Below are 20,488 nucleotides of genomic sequence, written 5' to 3'. Positions count from 1 at the left end.
CTCCTTTTCTGTTTGGAAGCTCTGAATGGGGCTGGTGAGATGGGGAGCGGGCAGGGGAATACAGCTTGTTACTCACCAGCTCCAGCATTTCTTTGATTTTCCTCAGCAAGAATCGCCTAAGCCCTTTGACTTGATCAAGAGGCTGAGACTTTCGTGAGACAACCCTTCCCTTTTCTCTCATGCCTCAGCCCTTCCTCACCCAAAGCAGTTTCCCAGAAGAGCCCGGGTAGACCAGGGTGTAATATATACGCCCTCAGTTCCAATTCTTAGTACTGTAGGAGACTGAGAAGCAAACTCACCTTCATTCATTCAATCTCTTTAAAGCATTTTATTGGATGCTTACAATGTGCTAGGTGATGGGGGTAGACAGGTGAACTAGGTGGACGACAGCCCTGAACTTATGAAGTTGAAGGTCTTTTGGGGAAGGCAGACATTAAAGAGTTAATCAGATAAATAATTACAATTACACAAGTAATTAATTACATTTGCGAGAAGTGCTAAGAACAAGAAGTATGCGGTATTATAAGAAGGTTTAGCTTGAAAGCGGGAATGGAGCCAGAGGGATGGGGCTTGGGAGAGGCTGGCTGAGCACAGCCCACGCCTCTCTTACTTCCTTTCCAGGCTCCTGCAAGTGATGGATGAGAAGAGGCCAGCAGTTTATTTCCCCTGGAAGCCACGTTGCCGATGTGGTGCAGGGTACCACAACTCCTGCTGTTTAATAAAGAACCCTGCATGTGTCCTGGTTAGATGGATGAGCAAATGTTCCTGATTGAAGAACCACATGGCTTCCCTGTTACAAATGGATAGGAGGGGATGGGGCTGAGGCTGGGAGACTGAGATGGGGAGCCAGGTCTGAAAGTAGGGAAGAGTACAAAGGGTCAGCTGCATTGCTACACTCCCCTAGGGGCAAAGAACACCTCCGTACTGTGGGTGGCTGCTGCCCTCTGATGGGCACAGGGACACAGTTTCCTTTTGTTCTATAGGGAAGGTTTGGGTCCAAAGTATTTCCAACTGAGCATTGTAGGGTGTGTCCCAAAGGGATGTTGGAGCAGCCTTCTCAGGATTCTTTCCCCAGTGCACACTGCAGCCAGGACTGGGAAAGCCTCCATATAGCTAGGGCCCTGAAGCTTGCAATTTAGACTTTGGGTATGAAATTTTGATTTCTAAGGTGATGAGGGGGCAAGAGAGGAGGAGAAGAAAGAGAGAGGAATGTGGAATTCCAAACCAACTGTATTCAAATGATCCATCCCATTTCCTTTGTCTATTTGTCTTTATCCTGGATGGAGTTAACCCATGGCCTTAAAAATCTGTTTTTTATTTCAATACTTCCTCTGCTGAGTTGTGTGTTTAAAACTAACTGGGCCATTTTCTTTTAAGCGTAGAATAAATGCTTAAAAGCTAGGGTTTCATAAATCTGATGTTAAACGTTCTCCCTTTCCCCCGTCACTATCAACCAGACATCCATCCAACCAAAATGTGCTGAAAGTAGATGGGGTTTGAGGAGAAAGGGAAACACTTTTCATTGCACCTTTCGTACTTTTTGAATTGTCTACCTACCCTGTGTTCAGGTTATGCCATTTAAAAGTAATTATTAAAAAAAGGCATTGGGTACTTCTGTTCTGTACAAATGTTCTTCAGGGTGCTGCAGTCCTGCACACAGGTCAGTTCCTGGGCCCAATGGGATGGCAAACACTGTCTGTGTTCCAGGATCCAGGAGCGCCCAGATCTCCTGGCCAGTGAGATTCCTCACCCTTGGTTCTGTCTGATAAGCTGACCTGAGGAACGATCTCCTGTCTCTGGGAGGACCTGGGTACTACGTCTGTGTGTGCAAGCTGGATGTCATGTTTGTTCTGGGTGTGTTCTCACGTGATCTTGCATGGTGCAGGCTATGATTTATTTGTAATTTTAAAAAATAAATCTATATAGTTTTATTAAGACAAAAACTGACAATGTTGGTATGAAGTTTAACATTTAAACAAAAGTTTTCACAGAAACCTAACCCATGCCTAAAAAGATTTTACAAGGGAGTTCTAGATGCAGGTCTAGATGATGTCAAGAGCTGATGGATATCATGATTCAAGACAGCATTTTGGGTTTTAGTTAATTCTTAGGATTAAAAAAATTTGTTTTGTTTTAAAGTGAACCACTGCCCCAGTATGAAAATTTAATCTTCTCCTGAGACCAGGGCTTCTGAAATCATTCAATTCTTGAAGTGATTCAGTGAATTTGTGCTGTCAGTGACTGAACCCTGCCACCAATGGTTTCAAAGTTCAAAAAACAGAGGCTCCAAGAGTTTTCCACCTAAGAGCACCAGCCCTTGTCTTTGCCTCCTCTCCCACCTCCGGTACCACCCTCTGCCCTTCCCCAGATACTTCAGCCAGTGGCTTGGATGGAGAAGCTGATATATATAACTTCATAATTGGAAAAAAAGGGTCTTCTTGTCAATTTCAAGAATTAGCACCTCTAAGACAGAATGATCTGTCTGTGTATACACTCCCATAAGACTTTTCCTCCTCAACCAGTTTCCATCCCTCAAATGGCAGCTTCGGTAACTTCTTAACAGGCTTAGTCCTTTCTTGGGAATAGCATTAAGCTCAGGCAGGGAACACCTTGGATTCTAAGTTTCAGGTATTCACAGCTTTCTTTTTCTATTTTTTTGAACATCCTTATTGGAGTATAATTGCTTTACAATGGTGTTTTAGTTTCTGCTTTATAACAAAGCGCATCAGCTATACATATACATATATCCCCCTATCTCCTCCCTCTTGCGTCTCCCTCCCACTCTCCCTATCCCACCCCTCTAGGTGGTCACAAAGCACCGAGCTGACCTCCTTGTGCTCTGCGGCTGCTTCCCACTAGCTATCTATTTTACATTTGGGAGTGTATATATGTCAATGCTACTCTCTCACTTCGTCTCAGCTCACCTTTCCCCTTCCCCGTGTCCTCAAGTCCATTCTCTATGTCTGCGTCTTTATTCCTGTCCTGCCCCTAGGTTCTTCAGAACCTTTTTTTTTTTTTAGATGCCATATATATGTGTTAGCATACGGTATTTGTTTTTCTCTTTCTGGCTTACTTGACTCTGTATGACAGACTCTAGGTCCATCCACCTCACTACAAATAACTCAATTTCATTTCTTTTTATGGCTGAATAATATTCCATTGTATATATGTGCCACATCTTCTTTATCCATTCATCTGTTGACGGACACTTAGGTTGCTTCCATGTCCTGGCTATTGTAAATAGAGCTGCAATGAACATTGTGGTACATGACTCATTTTGAATTATGGTTTTCTCAGGGTATATGCCCAGTAGTGGGATTGCTGGGTCGTATGGTAGACCCATTTTTAGTTTTTCAAGGAACCTCCATACTGTTCTCCATAGTAGCTGTATCAGTTTACATTCCCACCAACAGTGCAAGAGGGTTCCCTTTTCTCCACACCCTCTCCAGCATTTATTGTTTGTAGATTTTTTGATGATGGCCATTCTGACTGGTGTGAGGTGATATCTCATTGTAGTTTGGATTTGCATTTCTCTAACGATTAGCATTCACAGCTTTTAAACAGTCTCTCGCTGTCCTCATTTAGGTTGCCAATGACATTTTTTGAAAGGATGAAATATTCTGGACACAGAACCAAATCATTATTAGTTGTTCTTTCCTTTGTTTCACCATTTCCCCCATCAGGCCCCAAATTTTAACAAAAATTATCCTAACCCATCTCCCTTCTTTCCCACCCCATCCCTCCCACCCCAAATAATACACCAGTAATAGCCAAAAACTACATATATGCTACGCTGTAAAAATTCAGAGTTAACACTATTGGGAAGAAGGCTGTGGGTTGTGGAGATGCTCTTTTGAAGATCTACAGTATCTTTTGCTCTCCCACATCCCATTCTGCAAGTTTTGTCCTTCATAGAAGGCCCTTTGCTTTTCTCAGCAAAGTTCAGAATGGGTTGCCTTGAAACACTGACCCTCCTTCCCCTCCACTGGGATGGGTGTGCAAACCAGCATGGAGTGACTTTAAAGCACTTGGGCTGCTGTAGGGCACAGAAACTATACTGGCTCTTCAAAGGACATCTTCTCAAGCCACCTCTATGGTGTCAAGACAAGTAGAACTCCTTTCCCCACTTGAACCCCACAGTCAGATGTGACAGGGGCTGGTACTCAAGAGAGTTAATTCTTGTCATCTTTTTTGTCATCATCCTCCGAGGGGTAGGAATGCCACGTCAGCCTTCCCTCATAGAAGGATATGACAACCTGTGGGCACTTGACATTGGCGTCCTTGGCAGGGACCAGGTCAACCTCATCAGAGTTTTTCCATTTCATCAGAAACATGAGTTCTCCACTGGAGTCTGTAGCTCCAATAATCCACTGCGGTTCCAAACCCTGGGCAAAGCCTCATGCCTTTTCTGACTCTTCTTTTCTTCTTTGGTTCGCTCTCCTCCCCCTTATCTTCTGAATCAGAATCAGCTTTGCGCTTGCCTCATTCTGATTTATCTGTCTCGTGTGCTGTTTTCTGTGATGCAGGAACTCGGCAATGAGGTCGGGGCGATCCAGGTTTTCTTCTGGCTCCCATGTGTCGTCCTCATCTGAGAACCCCTTCCACTTTAGGAGGTACTCCACTTTGCCCTTTCCCTCTCGATGGTCGAGAACTTTTCCCGCCACATATTCTTCTTCCTCTTCTTCTAGCATCTCCTCCACTTTCTTCTTGTTTTGTTTTTTGCCCATAGTGCCCGCCAGCTTTCTGGTATAAAGGGTGACGCTGCTCAGAGCAGCGCCCACGAGCCCGAGGGAAATCTGTTCTGCGCTCCAGGCGCGTCTTGTCGGGCCGGCCGTGGGAGTGGCGACCAGTAAAGCAACAAGAAGGTTGACTGCGGTTGAGCCCCTCACTGAAGCGGCGTACTGCAGGCCCCGGCCAACGGCCCTCCTTATTTTTTTTTTTTGATTAATGTCTGTCTACCCCCACGAGACTGTATACCCCATGAGGGTAGGGGTCCCATCTTTTTTTAGCTCACCAATTTTATCCTTAGTGCCTGGCACATAGTAGGAGCTCAGTAAATATTTTTTTGAAAGAATGTGTATGATATGTGCCTATTTGTACTTTAGTAGCTATAATTTGTCTGCGAAGTGTTAAAGGCAGAGTTGTAGTTATCTGTTATAGTGTGACAGACGTCTCATATTCTCTGAGAACATGATGAGAATTGTCCGAATGATGTATGTGACGTACTTGTGTTGATGTGTATTCTGGCTGTGTTTTATGCACGTAATCTGGGAGTCTGTGGTGGCACTTCAGAAAATATTTATTAAACATCCATCATATGTTAGATCCTGGGTTAGGGCCAGAGTAAAACCAACTTCTCCGGCCTGCCCTGCTGGGTTTGGTATCGATCTCCAGGAGGTTAGATTGTAAGCAGTGCAGGAAATAGCGAAGCCAACTTTCTTTACAGCGGCGGGGGCGGTACTTGGATTAGGGGTGGAACCCCGCTCAAGAAGCTCCGCCCCCGGGCGTCACGATTTTTTCCTTCCGGGATGTTTTTTCCCCCTTCTACCACGTTTTCCTCCGGACTCTTTTGAGTGAAGAGCACTTCCGGAGTCTCCGGGCAGCTTGGCGTGGTCCTCTGACTAAAACCTGTTACTTGACTCGCGTGCGCGAAGCCGCGCGCTTCTGTTTCTCGGCCTTATGGCCGGGCTGACCCTGTTTGTGGGCCGCCTCCCGCCCTCGGCCCGCAGCGAGCAGCTGGAGGAGCTGTTCAGTCAGGTGGGGCCGGTGAAGCAGTGCTTCGTGGTGACTGAGAAAGGTAGGGGGCGGGGCGGTCGAGGACAAAGTTGGGGTTCCTGGGAGCCGGATGGGGGCGAGGACACCCAAATTTAAGCGACCCGTATAATCCTTTACCTGCCCCATAGTGAAAGGACTTAGAAGTTGAATTTCTTTTCTAAACGGACTCTGCTTTAGATGAATCCATACGGGCCGTTTCTGAAAGTCAAATCAGTCCCTTAAGTTTATGTAGCGCTTTCCGTTTATTATGCGCGCTCACATATAAGATCTTATTTGGTAGTAAATAACTAACTTTTAATAAAACACCAGTAAGGCTTATTGAGAATCAACTGATTGCCACGTGCGGTGCTTGAGTTCCATGTGTTATCTCATTTAATTTCCCCATCGGTCTTGTTGGGTGGAGAGTTAACTCCATTTTACAGACGAGGAATCTAGGGCTTAGGGAAATTTAGTAATTTCAGCTTAAGTTCATACAGCTAGTAAGTAGTGGATTCAGAATTTGATCACCAGACCGGGAGCTCTTAACCAGTATGTTATTCATTCGCCCAGTTATTTATTCCGTAAATATTAATTGAATGTGTATTTTGTGCCAGGCAACTATTGTAGGTCCTGGGGATACAGCAGTGCACAGAACCAAACCAAAAACCTTGCTCTTGTGTTCAAGATGGGAAGACAGCCAATAAGCAAATAAGCAAAATATGTAGTGCTAACGGTGATAAATGTTGAGGAGAAAAATAAGGCAGAGAAAAAGGATAGGGAGTCTCTGTAGATGTGTGTGTGTGTGGTGGTGGGGAAGCTGTAGAGGGGTGAGAGGTAGCCAGGGAAAGCCTTTCTGATGTGAGAGAGTGAACATGTGTTTCTCAGTGGGAGGAGCAGCCTAGGCAGAGGAAGCTAAAGGATACTGAAGAGGAGTGTGTGTAGTATATTGGAGGAGTAGTGACGAAACCAGGGTGACTGGAATGCAGTGAGTGAAGGGAAGAGAATTAGCAGATGAGATCTGGTGCTACCAGATCATGTAGGACCTTATAGGCCGTTGCAAGGACTTTGGCTTTTACTCTGAGATATGAAGCCACTGGTTTTGAGCAGGGAGCAGTAGATATGATATGGCTTGCATTTTGGAAGATTCTCTCAGGCTTCCGTGTTGAGAATAGGCTGCTAAGAATAGGACAGAAGCGGGGAGACCAGTTATTAGGCTCTTGTGGTAATCCAGGTGAGAGAGAGGTCATGGTGTTGGACCAGCTGTTGTAGCTGTGAAGGTGGTAAAAAGTGATTGCAGCATGGATATTTTTGAGAGTAGAGCTGAAAGAATTTGCTGATGGATCAGATGTGGAGTATGAGAAAAAAAGAGTGTCAAGGAGTCAGGTCTGACTCCAAGGGTTTTGGCTTGAGCTGCAGGAGATATTCACTGACTTGTGGAATACAAAGCCATATGCTTTGCATTCTGTTTGATGATTATGGCATCACGATGAAGGAGGGTTAGCATGTATTAGACTGAGGAAGAATTGTAAGGGTTTTAATTGTAGCAGCATTTCTTACTCTTACCTAGACTGTGTCAAGGGGCACCTGATGTTGCCCAGAACATAAATTTAGCTTCCTTCCAAGTCATCAGTGTGTCTCTGTAGTACCTCCCTGTCTTTCAGGAGAGCAACTGGAGGGAAGTAACATCCTGTGTGCCTCTCTTTCCCCCCATGGTGTCCAAGTATGTGATGAGTAGGCAGGCTAATAGTGTGCTAATAATCACTCTGTCCTTATCTTCTATTTTGTTAGTAACAGAAATTAGAATTAGGATTGTCGACATGGCTCTGATTGCTATACAAACCATAGCAGCTGCCTGGTTCTTTGTCATTTTAAGTATAGATATGGGCGAATGAGAGAATGAGAATGAGTGCTGTATAGCAGTGTTTCTTAAACTGCAGATCATCGTCCATTAGTGGGCCTTGAGTGGGTCATGATTAGAGATTTTTTTTTTAATGAAATAGGAGTATATCTATACATGGTAAAGGAGAAGTTTTCATAAAACTTTTTTTTTTCAGTTTTGTAAAAAACTGCATCCTGGATCCACTATAAGTTACGTTTGTTACTGTGGGTTATGAAAACAATTGAGAAACGCTGCTCAACAGTGGTTGGTTGTGTTCCGGGGAGGAACAGGCCTTTGAATGGGAATTCTCCTTTTGGGTCCTCAGAATATAGGCTACATGTAACCTTACCTGTAGCTTGTGTATGTAGTCTGCATCTTTAACAGAAGCTGCTATTCCCTTTTTAAGAAAAAACGTGCTTTTCTGTCCAGGCAGCCAGATGTACTGAATGCTGTACTTAGTGGGATAGGAGGGAGGGGGTGTGCCAGTAGTGGTGACCTGGACATGCCACTTAACCTCTTTAAGATGGGAATAATTTCACAGGATTGTTGTAAAGATTCAAGTAAATGTGTGAGAGTGCTTTGTGCAGACATAAACAACGCATGGTGTGTTTGTGAGCAACACGCTTCTGTTTTGTCACTGAACTCCTTCACCTTTCAGCTGCTTCGTTTTTGGTTGTACTGATCAGGAAGGGCCCTGATTTTTCTTGTTCTTGTTTTCTGAAAGGTGAGTGGGCAGGCTTTTGTGAGAAGGAGTTTCAAGAGATAAAGAGATCACCAGATCATAGTATGCTTTCCTAGTGCCAAGTGTCAGCTTTAACCAGTTTACGTGGATCAGCGTCCTGTGTTAGAGGGCTTGTACCCAGAAGCAGATTGGGGTGTAGTTGTAAAAGGAGAGCGTGTGAGCTCTGTTTCTTCTTTGGGTAGTAAGCAGACTACTTGGTCTGTCCTTTTCTTTTTTGATGCAGTAAATTACTTAAAATTTTACTACACAAAAATATTAAACTGAAAAAAAAATACCAAAAAGGGCAAAGGTGGGTTACAGTTGATAATTGCAACTGTTTGTCTTAAATGATTCGTTTGGAAAAAAGCGATGATGATATTGGCTTTTCCCTTCTTGGTGTGTTCTGACAAAATGAGATAAGAGGTTTACAGCTGCTTTAGAAAGGTTTAATTTGATATTGATTTCTAGGGCTTGGTAATAATTGTAATAGTGTCTGCAGGCTTCTGAAGCAATGTTTATTGTTTGAGGTTCTTTTTTCAGGGCCCCTGGCATTCATTGCCGATCTGTTCTGTGGAGCGGTGGCTGAATTATTTCTTTGTAATTTTTGAAGCTACCATACTTACCTTTCCTACCTTCTCTGGTGATGTTTTGTTCTGTTTGACGTTGAGTTCTTCTTCGGGGGTGTAATGCATATCATGGGTCCTCCATATTCTTGAAATTATCAGGAAAGAAGGAAGAGAGGGAGCTAACAGCAAAGACACCACATTAGAAGAGGAAGCCTAACGATTTCTGAACAAAGAGGGGACAGGGGCCACTCATGCTAACCTTGTCTCTTTCTCTTTTGAGAATTTTGGCAGACTGGCTGGCCTGGCTGTATATCTGCTAGTTTAGGGCTGTGAGAATTTACTGGTTTAGGGATCTTGGCTTACTGTTAATCCCCCCTCCCCCCATCCCCATACTGTTCCAGGGAGTAAGGTATGTCGAGGCTTCGGCTATGTCACTTTTTCTATGCTGGAAGATGTTCAGAGGGCCCTCAAGGAGATTACCACCTTCGAAGGCTGCAAGATCACCGTGACTGTTGCCAAGAAAAAACTGAGAAATAAGTCCAAGGAAAAGGGGAAAACTGGTGAGTTTCTAGTAGCTGAAGGGAGTTTTCCCCCAGGATTGAGGGGGCAGTGGATTGGCTCTGGGAGTAGTGTCTAGGCCTAAAAGCTTCCTGAATTTCCTCTTGATGTCCAAAATCATCCAGTGTATTTTGTTACTAGTTTTAGTCTTTTGTTTACTTCTGAGTCTGGAAAACCTGGTGTCCCTGGGCATTGCCATACTTAACTCTGTGTTAAATGCCATCTGTTGCTAGTAGCTTCTTTCCTGTGATGTTCTGGGCCGAGGGGATCACAGATTTACTTCATTGCCATTTATTTTTTAGAAAATTCAAAGTCCCCAAAGAAGGAGCTGCAGCCTAAAAAAGCCAAAGTGGCAGATAAGAAAGCCAGATTAATTATTCGGAACCTGAGCTTTAAGGTAAGAGACAGAGAAAACTAACAGTGAGTGTTCTGAAAGCTCTTGGAGCCAAGGCATGCTCATTGGCCAAACTTCTCACCAGGATGGTATAATTGGGCTTAATTCCTTCTGGGAACGAACTTTAGCCTTGTTGAATTCAGAAAATGGGCCTGTATAAACAAGAACTTATTAAGGACAGAGACTGTGAAGATGCCTTGGGGAAACTACTGCTGAGAAAGGGAGGGAAGGAAAAGCTCTCTGATATCTGTCCTTTTTGCCTGTATAGGTACAAAGCAAGATGTTGTCTATTTTGAAATGTTTGGTGTCCTAGTCTCAAAATTTAAAAAGGAGTGCAAATATTCAAGCTCTTCCTAGTGAACTAATTGAATAGTTGATGTTTTGTGTTCATTTGCTGTGATAATATCTCTTTTTCTTTCTTCACTTTTGGCTTCAGTGTTCAGAAGATGACTTGAAGACAGTATTTGCTCAGTTTGGAGCTGTCCTGGAAGTAAACATCCCTAGGAAACCAGGTACTGGCAAACCTTTATTTTGTGTGGATTAGATTAAGGTTATTTTACATAATGGTCTTTTTCTGTATCACCTTTGAACTAAGCAGAAACACAAGGTTCGGGTCATACTGTGTGAGCCCCAGATGATATGATATGTGTAAAGTATCAGGCACAGTGCTTGACAAATAACAGTGTTTAGTCCCCTTATGGTATTGTTAGTTAGATCAGAACTACTTTTAGAAGACAAGTTACAGCTTGAGAAAATGCATTGCCCTCCCCAAGCCTGTGTCAGGGTAACCTCAGCAGGATATAGGCTTGTGCTTTGGTCAAGGGGCTGACTGGTTGATAGGATTTGGGTCTTCTTGCCAGTCCAGGTTGCTGTAACATCCTTCTTAGTGTCTGTTGGTTCCCTACCTGCTACCTCTAACTTCTTTGTTGTGTTTGCACACAGATGGAAAGATGCGTGGTTTTGCTTTTGTTCAGTTCAAAAACCTCCTAGAAGCAGGAAAGGCTCTCAAAAGCATGAACATGAAAGAGATAAAAGGTAAGTTTTCTGTGCCCATACCATTGACTCATTGATATTTCTGGTGTTTAGGCAAATTAGCACAGTAACCCACTTTCTACATTTTTAAAAGGTGTTTGCCTTGTTGAGAGTCTCATTGCTAATATTGAAGCTTGTTTTGGTGAAATATTCCTAGTACTTGATCTTAGGGTTAAACTTGAAAGGACCCATGCTGTCCTTCTCTTTTCTTTTTTTGGTGATGAGTGTCCTTTTAAATTCCTAATGAAAAACTGTCCCTGACTGATAGAGTCAGGTTGCTGTCTAGAGGATGTGGGATTAGCAGGTTCCTTCGTCTTGGTTATGATCACTATTCAGCATCTGTGGGCTTTTTTTTTTAATTATAAATTTATTTATTTATTATTTATTTATTTGGCTGCATTGGGTTTTCCTTGCGGCGAGCGGGGGCTACTCTTTGTTGTGGTGCGTGGGCTCTAGGTGCACAAGCTTCAGTAGTTGTGGCACACGGGCTCAGTAGTTGTGGCTCACGGGCTCTAGAGCACAGGCTCAGTGCTTGTGGTGCACGGGCTTAGTTGCTCCGTGGAATGTGGGATATTCCCGGACCAGGGATCGAACCTGTGTCCCCTGCATTAGCAGGTGGATTCTTAACCACTGCGCCACCAGGGAAGTCCACCTGTGGGCTTTTAAACTGACCTTGACGTTACTCTAGGTATTGATTTACCAGGTACAGTGCCTAAAGAAGGTATTGGCTTGGAGACTTCCTAACTTCTGAGTGACGCGCAGTTATTCCAGAATGTCTATTTTCCCCCTTGCTAGTATAACTGGAAACTTGGTCTAACTGGAAACTCTGTTCTGATTCTTACTCTATCTTGTTGCAGGTGTAGTGGCTGTGTAGAAAGGCAAAACTTCTGTTCAGTGATAAAAAGGTTAAGGGTTAAAAGAATAGACACCTACCAGGAGTTTTATTTTAAGACCAACAGTCTCTGAATCCGCAGTTTCTTCGTCTCCTTTGGTTCCATTACTGTCTTTGACGAATAGGAAGTCATTTATAGGAAATAGGAATGTTAAAGAGAAGGCCTTTCTGATGCTACTTTTCTGTCTGACAGGGCGGACAGTGGCTGTGGACTGGGCTGTGGCAAAGGATAAATATAAAAATACACAGTCTGCCTCTGTCACAGGTAAGATGCAGTGGTGTTGGGTAGGAGGGGTTTTATGTCCTAACTGTTTGTCAGTCTGTATTGTACCATCTGGTGATTTGGTCCCAAAACAGGATCTTTTGAATCTAAGCCCACTCCTTGATGTGGATGTGAAGAGTGGGGCCCAAGTTCATTGTCCCTACTACCTGCTGTACTTTCCCATCTTTCATAATAGAGAGTGATGGAACATTAAAAATAGGGAAACTTAAAACTTGATTTTTATTTAGAAAACAATTGGCTTTTAAGCCACCAGGAGCTCAGAGAACAGAACTCACAGAGATTAAATTTCATGGCTGGGCTCCAGAGCATGCATTGTGCTGGCCATGGTGCACAATGATAGGCTGTTTGCAGAGGCTCAGTTGCTGAGCCAGGTTAACCTTAAGGCTTCTGATGAATGGGACAGCCTCCGAGGGAATCTCAGTGATGAGGGGTTTTTGTTTTTTTGCTTTTTTTTCCCCATATTTTTCCTATTATGTACAGTAAGAAAAATATATGAGCTTCTGTAAAACCAAAGGAACCGGGAACTTGGGGTATTAGTTACTCTTGTTTAAATAACCTTGTTTTGGATACTAAATGAATTCCTAACTTTCTTTACCAACTATGTATGTAGGTGAGAATAAGAGGCCTGAACCTAAATGTCAGGAATTAGGTCAAGAGAATGGCAGGGAAGAAGAGGATATGGAGGAGGAGGAGAATGATGGTGGTTATGATGATGACGAAGATGATGAAGAAGAGGAGGAGGACGAGGAGAATAGAGAGTCGAAGCTGACCAAGCCTGTGCAAATTCAGAAGAGGTAAGTGGCTCAGTGTGTTCTGAGACAACAGAGGAAGATTCAGGGTTGTCCGTGAGAGGAAAATGATCTCTTTCCCGGCCCCGTCATTGCAGAATTAACATGTGCAGTGAAGTTGGAGAGGCAGGCCCTTCTCTCATCCCAGAACTTTAGTTCTGATCTGTGCCATTGCAGAGCAGTCAAGAGGGCAGCACCTGCAGAAAGCAGTGAAGAGGAGCATTCTGATGACAACAGCGACCTGGAGGAAAGAGACAGCATCGATGGTGGAGAGGACCTGGCTCAGAGTGATACCAACACTGAAGAGCAAGAGGAGGAAGGTTTGCCTTAAATTTAAAAGAAGTCACTGAGAAATGTGCATCAGTTCAGCTCAGTCCTCTTTTTAAATAGGACCCTGAGGTGTCCTGTCAAATTTATGTTTAAATGCTGAAAATGAAACCTTTATATTCTTTTTTTTTTTTTTAATAAATTTATTTATTTATTTTTGGCTGCGTTGGTGCAGGCGGGTTTTCTCTAGTTGCCGTGAGCGGGGGCTACTCTTCGTTGTGGTGCGCAGGCTTCTCATTGAGGTGGCTTCTCTTGTTGTGGAGCACGGGCTCTAGGCGCACAGGCTTCAGTAGTTGTGGCACGTGGGCTCAGGAGTTGTGGCTCGCGGGCTCTAGAGCTCAGGCTCAGTAGTTGTGGCGCACGGGCTTAGTTGCTTCGCGGCAGGTGGGATCTTCCCGGGTCAGGGCTCAAACCTGGGACCCCTGCATTGGCAGGTGAATTCTTAACCACTACTCCACCAGGGAAGCCCCTCTATTTCTTTATTTTAAAGGTTTTTTGTGTTTTTTTAATGAGCTTGGAATAGTGTTTGAGGATTAACATTCTTAGGGAATTTAAAACCTAGCTTAATGCTGAGGCACTGCCTCTGTCTCTCTCAATTACCCAAATTGAATGAATAACTGCATAAACAGGATATTGCATCCTACCACCAAAATGGGTTCTATTTAATTAATTTAATTTAATTTATTTACTTCTGTACTGAAATTACATTTTATTAAATGTAACAAACTCAGGAAGGGAAACACTTGTATTTTTCCATCCATGCTGTTGTCTGTAAACAACAGATAATACGGAGTAGATTTGAAAGCCCAAAGATGGTGTTTTTTTCCCCTCATTGATTAGAGGTATTATTTTAAGTGTGTCTGCTGTGTTAGCAAACCCCAGAACATCAGCTTAGTATGTTCTACTCAGAATCAGAGGTACTTGAATCACTGGCACCTTCCAGGATGAAGACTGACAACAACAATAAAATAATCCATTATGATAGTAACAAACTACTGAACTCAGAATTTCTTATCTGGAAAAGCTCAGTTCTTTTAAGCAGTCTTTTCTGCCTTTTATCATGGGCTTAGGAGTCAAATCATGTGGGTTCAAGTCCTGGCTTTTCCATTTCTAATTGTCTGGTTCTGGTCAAGTCCTTGCCTCTAGTTTCCATATTACTTCATCTGTGATTGGATGTTAGAGGTCCCCATCTCCTGACATTGCGGAGAGTACCTTCCCAACAGTATTAGCTGCCTTTGTTGCTACTAATCTTATTTTTATGCGCCCCCCTCCCCCCACCCCGTCACCAACAATCTTCTAAAAAAATGTGTGAGTCTCATTAAGTTAGATGTAAGATGGCTGCTGATAAAATCTTCTGCCTTTAGTGGTCACTGGGAAGGAGGCGGAGGCAGTCTGAGCATTCCACTACTCCATTCAGTTGAGCAAATCAAGTCTCCTTTCCTCATCATTCGCTTAAAAAGAAACATTTATTGAACACCTACTAATGTTAAACTTTGGGCTGAACAGAAAAAAAAATCCTTGTTCTCTAGGAGCTTTTGATCTGGCTCCACTACTTTCAGTCACAAAGGATTGGCAAGAAAACAAGCAAAGACCAACAAAAACACTTCTGCACTTTCATCAGAGTTTTTTAAAAATGTAGATGAACTAATTTGGAACTGATGAATGAGCACTTCTGTGCCCACCCTCCCCATGTGGTATGTAAATGCCCATGTGTTTGCTCTTTGGAAAGGTTGGAATAGATGCTTCATGTGCCAGTGATTTTTATACCTGTCATGAGAGAAAAATGTACTTTTTTTTTTTTTTTTTTTTTACTATTACTACACCTTCGTTTATTCAGACAACAAATATTCAGAGTGCCTGCAGTGCTAGACACTGGGTGAACAGGAGTTAAAAGAAAATAAAACGCCACATTTCCTAGAGATCACAATAATAGCTTGTTTGGCAGAGGGTTTCAAATCCTGTCTCTGCTCCTTTCTTAAGGTATGACTTTGGGGCAAGTTACTTAACCTCTTTATACCTCAGTTTCTTCATCTATAAAATGGAGATAATAACCACATAGGGTTGTTGTGAAGATTAAATTATTTGTGTGACTAATGCCTTGTACTACTAGTATTATCATTGTTACTGTTCTGTGGCAGTGGTGGAGTATAAACAACAATTTTGAATTGAAATGGGGATAAAGGACCTCCTGGGGCATTTTGTAAAACTGTAACCAAACCATATTGCTACTTTTATCAAGAAGGTTGGGTTTAAACTCAACTAGTTTATTGAGGGAGGCAGGTCATTACAGAATGAGGAGCAGTCAGTAAGTGGTCCTTTAGTTTGTCTGGGTGGAGGTTTTTATTCACTTATCAGGTCTCCCTTCTCCCTTTTCTGTAAGTCTGGCATGTTGATTTGACCATATGAGAAATCTGAGGAAATAAGCTTTTTCTGTGAGGAGAGAATAGTAGACACCTTAGAAGCAAAGAAGCTTTTATTCTGAAGGAACTGAGAGACCTTGCATTCTACAACCAGATTCAGCTGTCTCTTACCATTCTTTCACTTGAAAAAATTATAAGACTGATGGATAATAATGAGAGAAAATTAATTAAAAATACAGTACAAAAAATATAAATAGTGCAGAAGGGTGTAATATAGAAATTTATGTAAGATCTTAATTTATGTAAGATCTTTAAAAGTTCCTCACCAGTCCTCCCAGTAGTCCCCCAAAGTAATTTCTGTTACTTCTTTTGTATCCTTCCAGAAATTTTCCGTGTATATATAAGCATATGTCTGTTCTTTTTTTTTTTTTTTTTTGCTGTATGTGGGCCTCTCGCTGTTGTGGCCTCTCCTGTTGCTCTGGACGTGCAGGCTCAGCGGCCATGGCTCACGGGCCCAGCCGCTCCGCGGCATGTGGGATCTTCCCGGACCAGGGCACGAACCTGTGCCCCCTGCATCTGCAGGCGGACTCTCAACCACTGCGCCACCAGGGAAGCCCCTGTGTCTATTCTTAAAATCAATGAGTCTCCCTTAAACCCAAATCCGCAGCCACTTTGGGCCCCTCCCCAGAGACAACCAGTGTTTCTTGTGTATCTAAGGATAGTTAATGCTTTTATAAGCATTAACTTACGTAGAATATAATGTAACTTACGTAGAATATAATGTATATTTGTGTATGCGAATGTAGATATATATTTTTTTCTCCTCAAATGTTTACATTTTGTATTTCCAGAAAGTTTACACTGTCACAACAGTATATGGGAATCTCTCTTTTTCCCCACACCCTTACCACAATGGATTTCATCTGTCTTTTTTGTTGTTTGCCAATCTGTTGGTGATAAATAGTATCTCATTTCTTGTGCTGTGTTTTTCTTTATGAGTGCGTTTGAGCATCTTCGTATATTTTAGTTGCATATCCTTTGTTCATTTTTAATTGGAGTTCTTAATTTATGTAAGATCTTTATATATTTAAAAGCCTTTGTTGTAAGGCTTGTACTAGTCTTTTTCAGTTTGTTGTTTTTCTTTTTACTTTGGATATACAAGTCTCGAAAAAGAAGAAGAAGAGGAAATTACCCTCTGATGTGAATGAAGGGAAAACTGTCTTTATCAGGTATGACTTTCTATCCTGAGAACTGCTGTTTGTGTTGCCTTCATAGGTTTCTTTTCTTCCCTTCTTCCTCCCTCCCTTCTTTCCTTTCTTCGTTGTCTTCTTTTTGCACTAATTCTGTTAGCTAGGCCAAAAAGTTAGATGCATCGAAGACCATTAGCACATCTGCCTAGGAACATAGCACACAATGAGAAATGTGTAGGAGAATCAGAAGTATACACAGAAGATAAATAGCAGGGGTCTTTATATTTTGTCCTCATTTAGATTTCATTCTTTGTAATTGGGGTGGGATCATTTGGAACAAATCAGTTTTTCAACTATTAGAACCATCTTGCTTCTGGCCTTTGTTTTAGGGTGAGTGCTGGGGAGGGGTGATACCACTTATCCCAAACGAATTCTCTCTTCATGCCTAACTTATCTTCTATAGTCATGTCCAGAGTATAGTGAGGCATCCCATCTGTTTCCTGGAAAACTGAGGGAGGGAGATAGGTGTTGTATCATGTTGCCATTGCTGTTTTAGTCCTACTGACTGCAGTAGGTTGGTGTTTTCAGGAGGTTGGGATATCTTCAGCATACCTCAAGCATGCCTTCTCATCCTTTCTTAAGTACCATTGTGCTAGGGCCATTTGGGTCTTATTTTAAAGATGTCTATTTTATTCTCTTGTATAGTCTTTTAAGATTGTTTTCATTATACAAGTAATTTATGTTTATTGTGGGAAATATAGGAAATGAATAAGCAAAAAGTTAACCTTAATCACTGCTTGGGGAACACCCACACACATGTTCATAACATCATAAATATTTACAAAGATAATTTTAGCCTATACATGCTGTGCTGTAGCCCATTTTCTTTCTTTCTTTTTTTTAATTTTTGAATTTAATTTTTTTATATAGCAGGTTCTTATTAGTTATCCATTTTATACATATTAGTGTATAAATGTCCCATTTTCTTTCTTTATAGCATGTCTTTCCATGTTTTTTTTACTGTGTTATTTGTAATTTCCATCTAATTTTGTATTTGTAGAGGATTCTGTGTAACAGAAAAGAAGGAATGTCACACTTAGAAGCCTGAGACCTCAATACCAAGGATACCATTCCTTATACATCTTTTAATTTAAAAAGAACTTAGGAAAGTAAAGGATGGAAGAGAGAAAACTATGTCCACGATGAGGCAAATTAGAAGAAATAATGTAGCTAGGATATGTCTTATTTCAGAACATCTTTTTTATCTTAGTTATTCCATAAGATAGAGCTGTTTATGGGGTTGTTAACTAGCAGAAGAGAAGTAAAATTGTAGATATTTATTTGGGACTGTTTTTCTTACCCCTGAAAGGCTGTGCATAGCTGGGAAAAGAGGAATCTTTACACTGTGTTGAAATTTAGTAGAACAAAATCTCCTTCCAACATTTTCTAATCCCATCGAGAGAAATAGTAGTTTTTTTTTTTTTTTTGCACTTAGCTAGTAAACTTTACCATGTTTGGTTTTGAGTTATTATTTTGAAGGATTTTCTGACTTCTGTAAAATTTTAACTGAAACCTGGATTTCATAGGAGTACAGAGGAGACATTGAGAGACATTTGACTTTTCATTAGCTGTCTGTGAGTCTTTTGGTTGTAGTAAGGGAAACTAAGTTTGGCCAGTTTAAGTGAAAAGGCTGGTATGTTGGATGAACATTAGGGTGGCTCACGGAATAAAAGTTGTCAAAGAGCAGACCTCAAGAAGGGGATGAAGATCAGGGTGGTTCTGGGACCCTGGCTGCAGAAGGCTATGTGGTCTTTTCTCTGAAGACACCCATCCTTTTTTCTATCCCTCGTTAAGGTATAACATGTATTCTGTAAAGTGTGTTTAATGTAAGTGTACAACCAGTGACATTTTTCATGTATATAACCATCTATATACATATACCTTTATACATGGATATATGTATATCCGTGTAACCATCACTCTGATCAAGATACAGAACATTTTCAGCTCCCCATAAGTTCCCCTCAAGTGGGACACTGCTGTTTTGAAGTGAATCTGTATCTACAACTTCTGGTCTTTGTATATGTCTGTTCAAGTTTTATATTCCTGGGAAGGAGAATTTGATTAACAGGAAGGTCAGTCGGTTACAGCCTATAGGCAGAGTCATACACTGGAGGCCTGGCTAGTGGGAGCCATCCCCTGGTGCTGTCCCTGGGAAGGGTGGTTATGAGCAAGGGAACCACTCCAGTTGATGTCTAACTCACTCACCTTGTACTGGAACGTAGGATCTCACTTTTGTAATTGACCTTTTTTGTGACCTGATTGTCCTCCATAGAAACCTGTCCTTCGACTCAGAGGAAGAAGACCTTGGAGAGCTCCTCCAGCAGTTTGGAGATCTTAAATATGTCCGCATTGTCTTGCATCCAGACACAGAGCATTCTAAAGGTATTTGCTGTCAGCTGGTCAGGCCCAAAAGGGTTGAGACCACTGCCATGGGCACTGACTAGGTTCCGTGAGAGCATAGTGTGTGCCACCCTGAGGGGTCCACCATTATCCAGGTTTCTGTGATCCATAGAAGCACCAAGGACATTCTGAGGTTGTCTTCCATGTTGTCAAACTCAGCATCTGTAATGGTGCTGCTGGCCATAATTTTGTCTCAGCTTTTTAAGCTCTTATTTACTTTAGGGTAATGAATTTCATTTGTTGTTCTTTGAATTTCAGATGTGATAGCATCTCATGGGTATTAATCATTCCACATTGCTTGAAATTGCTGGGATATTTTTCAGTTGCTTTTGTTAGAGATGGAAGCTGACAGAAACTTTGTTGCAGTGGCAACAGTCAGAAGGAAAACTATGGAGCAGGAGTGCTGCCTTAGTTTTCTTTTTTTCCCCCCCTAAAGCTATTTCTTTTGAGCTTAAAGGTTGACCACTCCTCATTCTAATATACTGTTGTTAGGTAAGCACCTTTTCAACCCGTTCATAATCTTTGATTTTATCAACTGCAGTCGTTCTACTAAAGCAGTGAATTCTTAATTCATTCTGGTTCTTGATTCCTTTGAGATCTAGCAAAAACTCTGAACCCTGTCCTCAGAAAAATGCCATTTCTGAGTGTTTTGGGGCTCTCTGGAGCCTCTCTATGGATTAATTGCCTCCATTCTGAACCTTCTTATTTTCCAGTTTGATGAAACTTGATCATTTTTGCTTTTTACTCAGCTATGAAAGATGTAAATGAGGTAGTATAATGGAAAGAAAACTGAACTGCTTCCTGGAGATTAGGATCTAATCCCAGCTAAACCATAGACCGGCTGGGTGATTTTTGGCAATCATTTAACCACTGTGGGCTTCAGTTTCTTATCTGTAAAACGAGTGGGTTCAACTAATCACTTAACGTGCGTTCAGCTCTGATATTCAATTATGCTTCTTGGACCTTCTCCATTTCTAGTATATTTTTCTGAAAATGGGCAACTAGGATTGCATAAAATGTTACAAGTACTGTAGGATATTGCTTGACTTTGATGACCTCTTTTGTCTCTTTCAGGGTGCAGTAGTGTATTGGGTTGACATTTTCAGAATGGAGTCTGTAGTTGACTTGCTCAGTCTCTTTCTTGGTCTATTAATGTTAGCTGAGAGTTAATGGTCTTAATAGGCATAGTTTCCGTTATTTTTTTTTCATAATGCATTGTCTTTCCTGAGCTCATATTAAAATTTTCTGGCACTTTTTCTGCCTCCTCACACAACCTCCTCC

At 41.9% G+C, this 20,488-nt stretch overlaps 1 protein-coding gene and 1 pseudogene across 3 annotated transcripts in view; one reads left to right on the top strand and one right to left on the bottom strand.

The window, feature by feature from the left end:
* Positions 1–4,172: 4,172 nt before the first annotated feature.
* Positions 4,173–4,754, bottom strand: LOC114902093 (annotated as a pseudogene).
* Positions 4,755–5,591: 837 nt separating this feature from the next.
* The window catches only part of RBM28 (RNA binding motif protein 28), a 30,886-nt gene continuing 15,989 nt past the window's right edge, over positions 5,592–20,488 (top strand). For 2 of the 3 annotated variants that reach the window (XR_003795327.1, XM_029234242.1), the window contains exons 1-10: positions 5,594–5,797; positions 9,322–9,480; positions 9,781–9,875; positions 10,309–10,384; positions 10,815–10,907; positions 11,990–12,061; positions 12,690–12,873; positions 13,045–13,187; positions 16,717–16,783; positions 19,080–19,189. Coding sequence is in view for 2 of the 3 variants with exons in the window: in XM_029234242.1 (XP_029090075.1) it covers positions 5,680–5,797; positions 9,322–9,480; positions 9,781–9,875; positions 10,309–10,384; positions 10,815–10,907; positions 11,990–12,061; positions 12,690–12,873; positions 13,045–13,187; positions 16,717–16,783; positions 19,080–19,189 (1,117 nt within the window). In the remaining variant the exon portion in view is untranslated. Of the gene's footprint in view, positions 5,798–9,321; positions 9,481–9,780; positions 9,876–10,308; positions 10,385–10,814; positions 10,908–11,989; positions 12,062–12,689; positions 12,874–13,044; positions 13,188–16,716; positions 16,784–19,079; positions 19,190–20,488 lie in introns of all 3 variants that reach the window. The other variant, XM_029234243.1, reaches the window with a different exon arrangement.

This window comes from Monodon monoceros, unplaced genomic scaffold (genome assembly GCF_005190385.1).
Source record: "Monodon monoceros isolate NGI ecotype Baffin Bay Population unplaced genomic scaffold, NGI_Narwhal_1 Super_Scaffold_2, whole genome shotgun sequence".
Classification (NCBI taxonomy): Eukaryota; Metazoa; Chordata; class Mammalia; order Artiodactyla; family Monodontidae; genus Monodon; species Monodon monoceros.
This window is presented reverse-complemented; position numbering and strand designations above follow the sequence as displayed.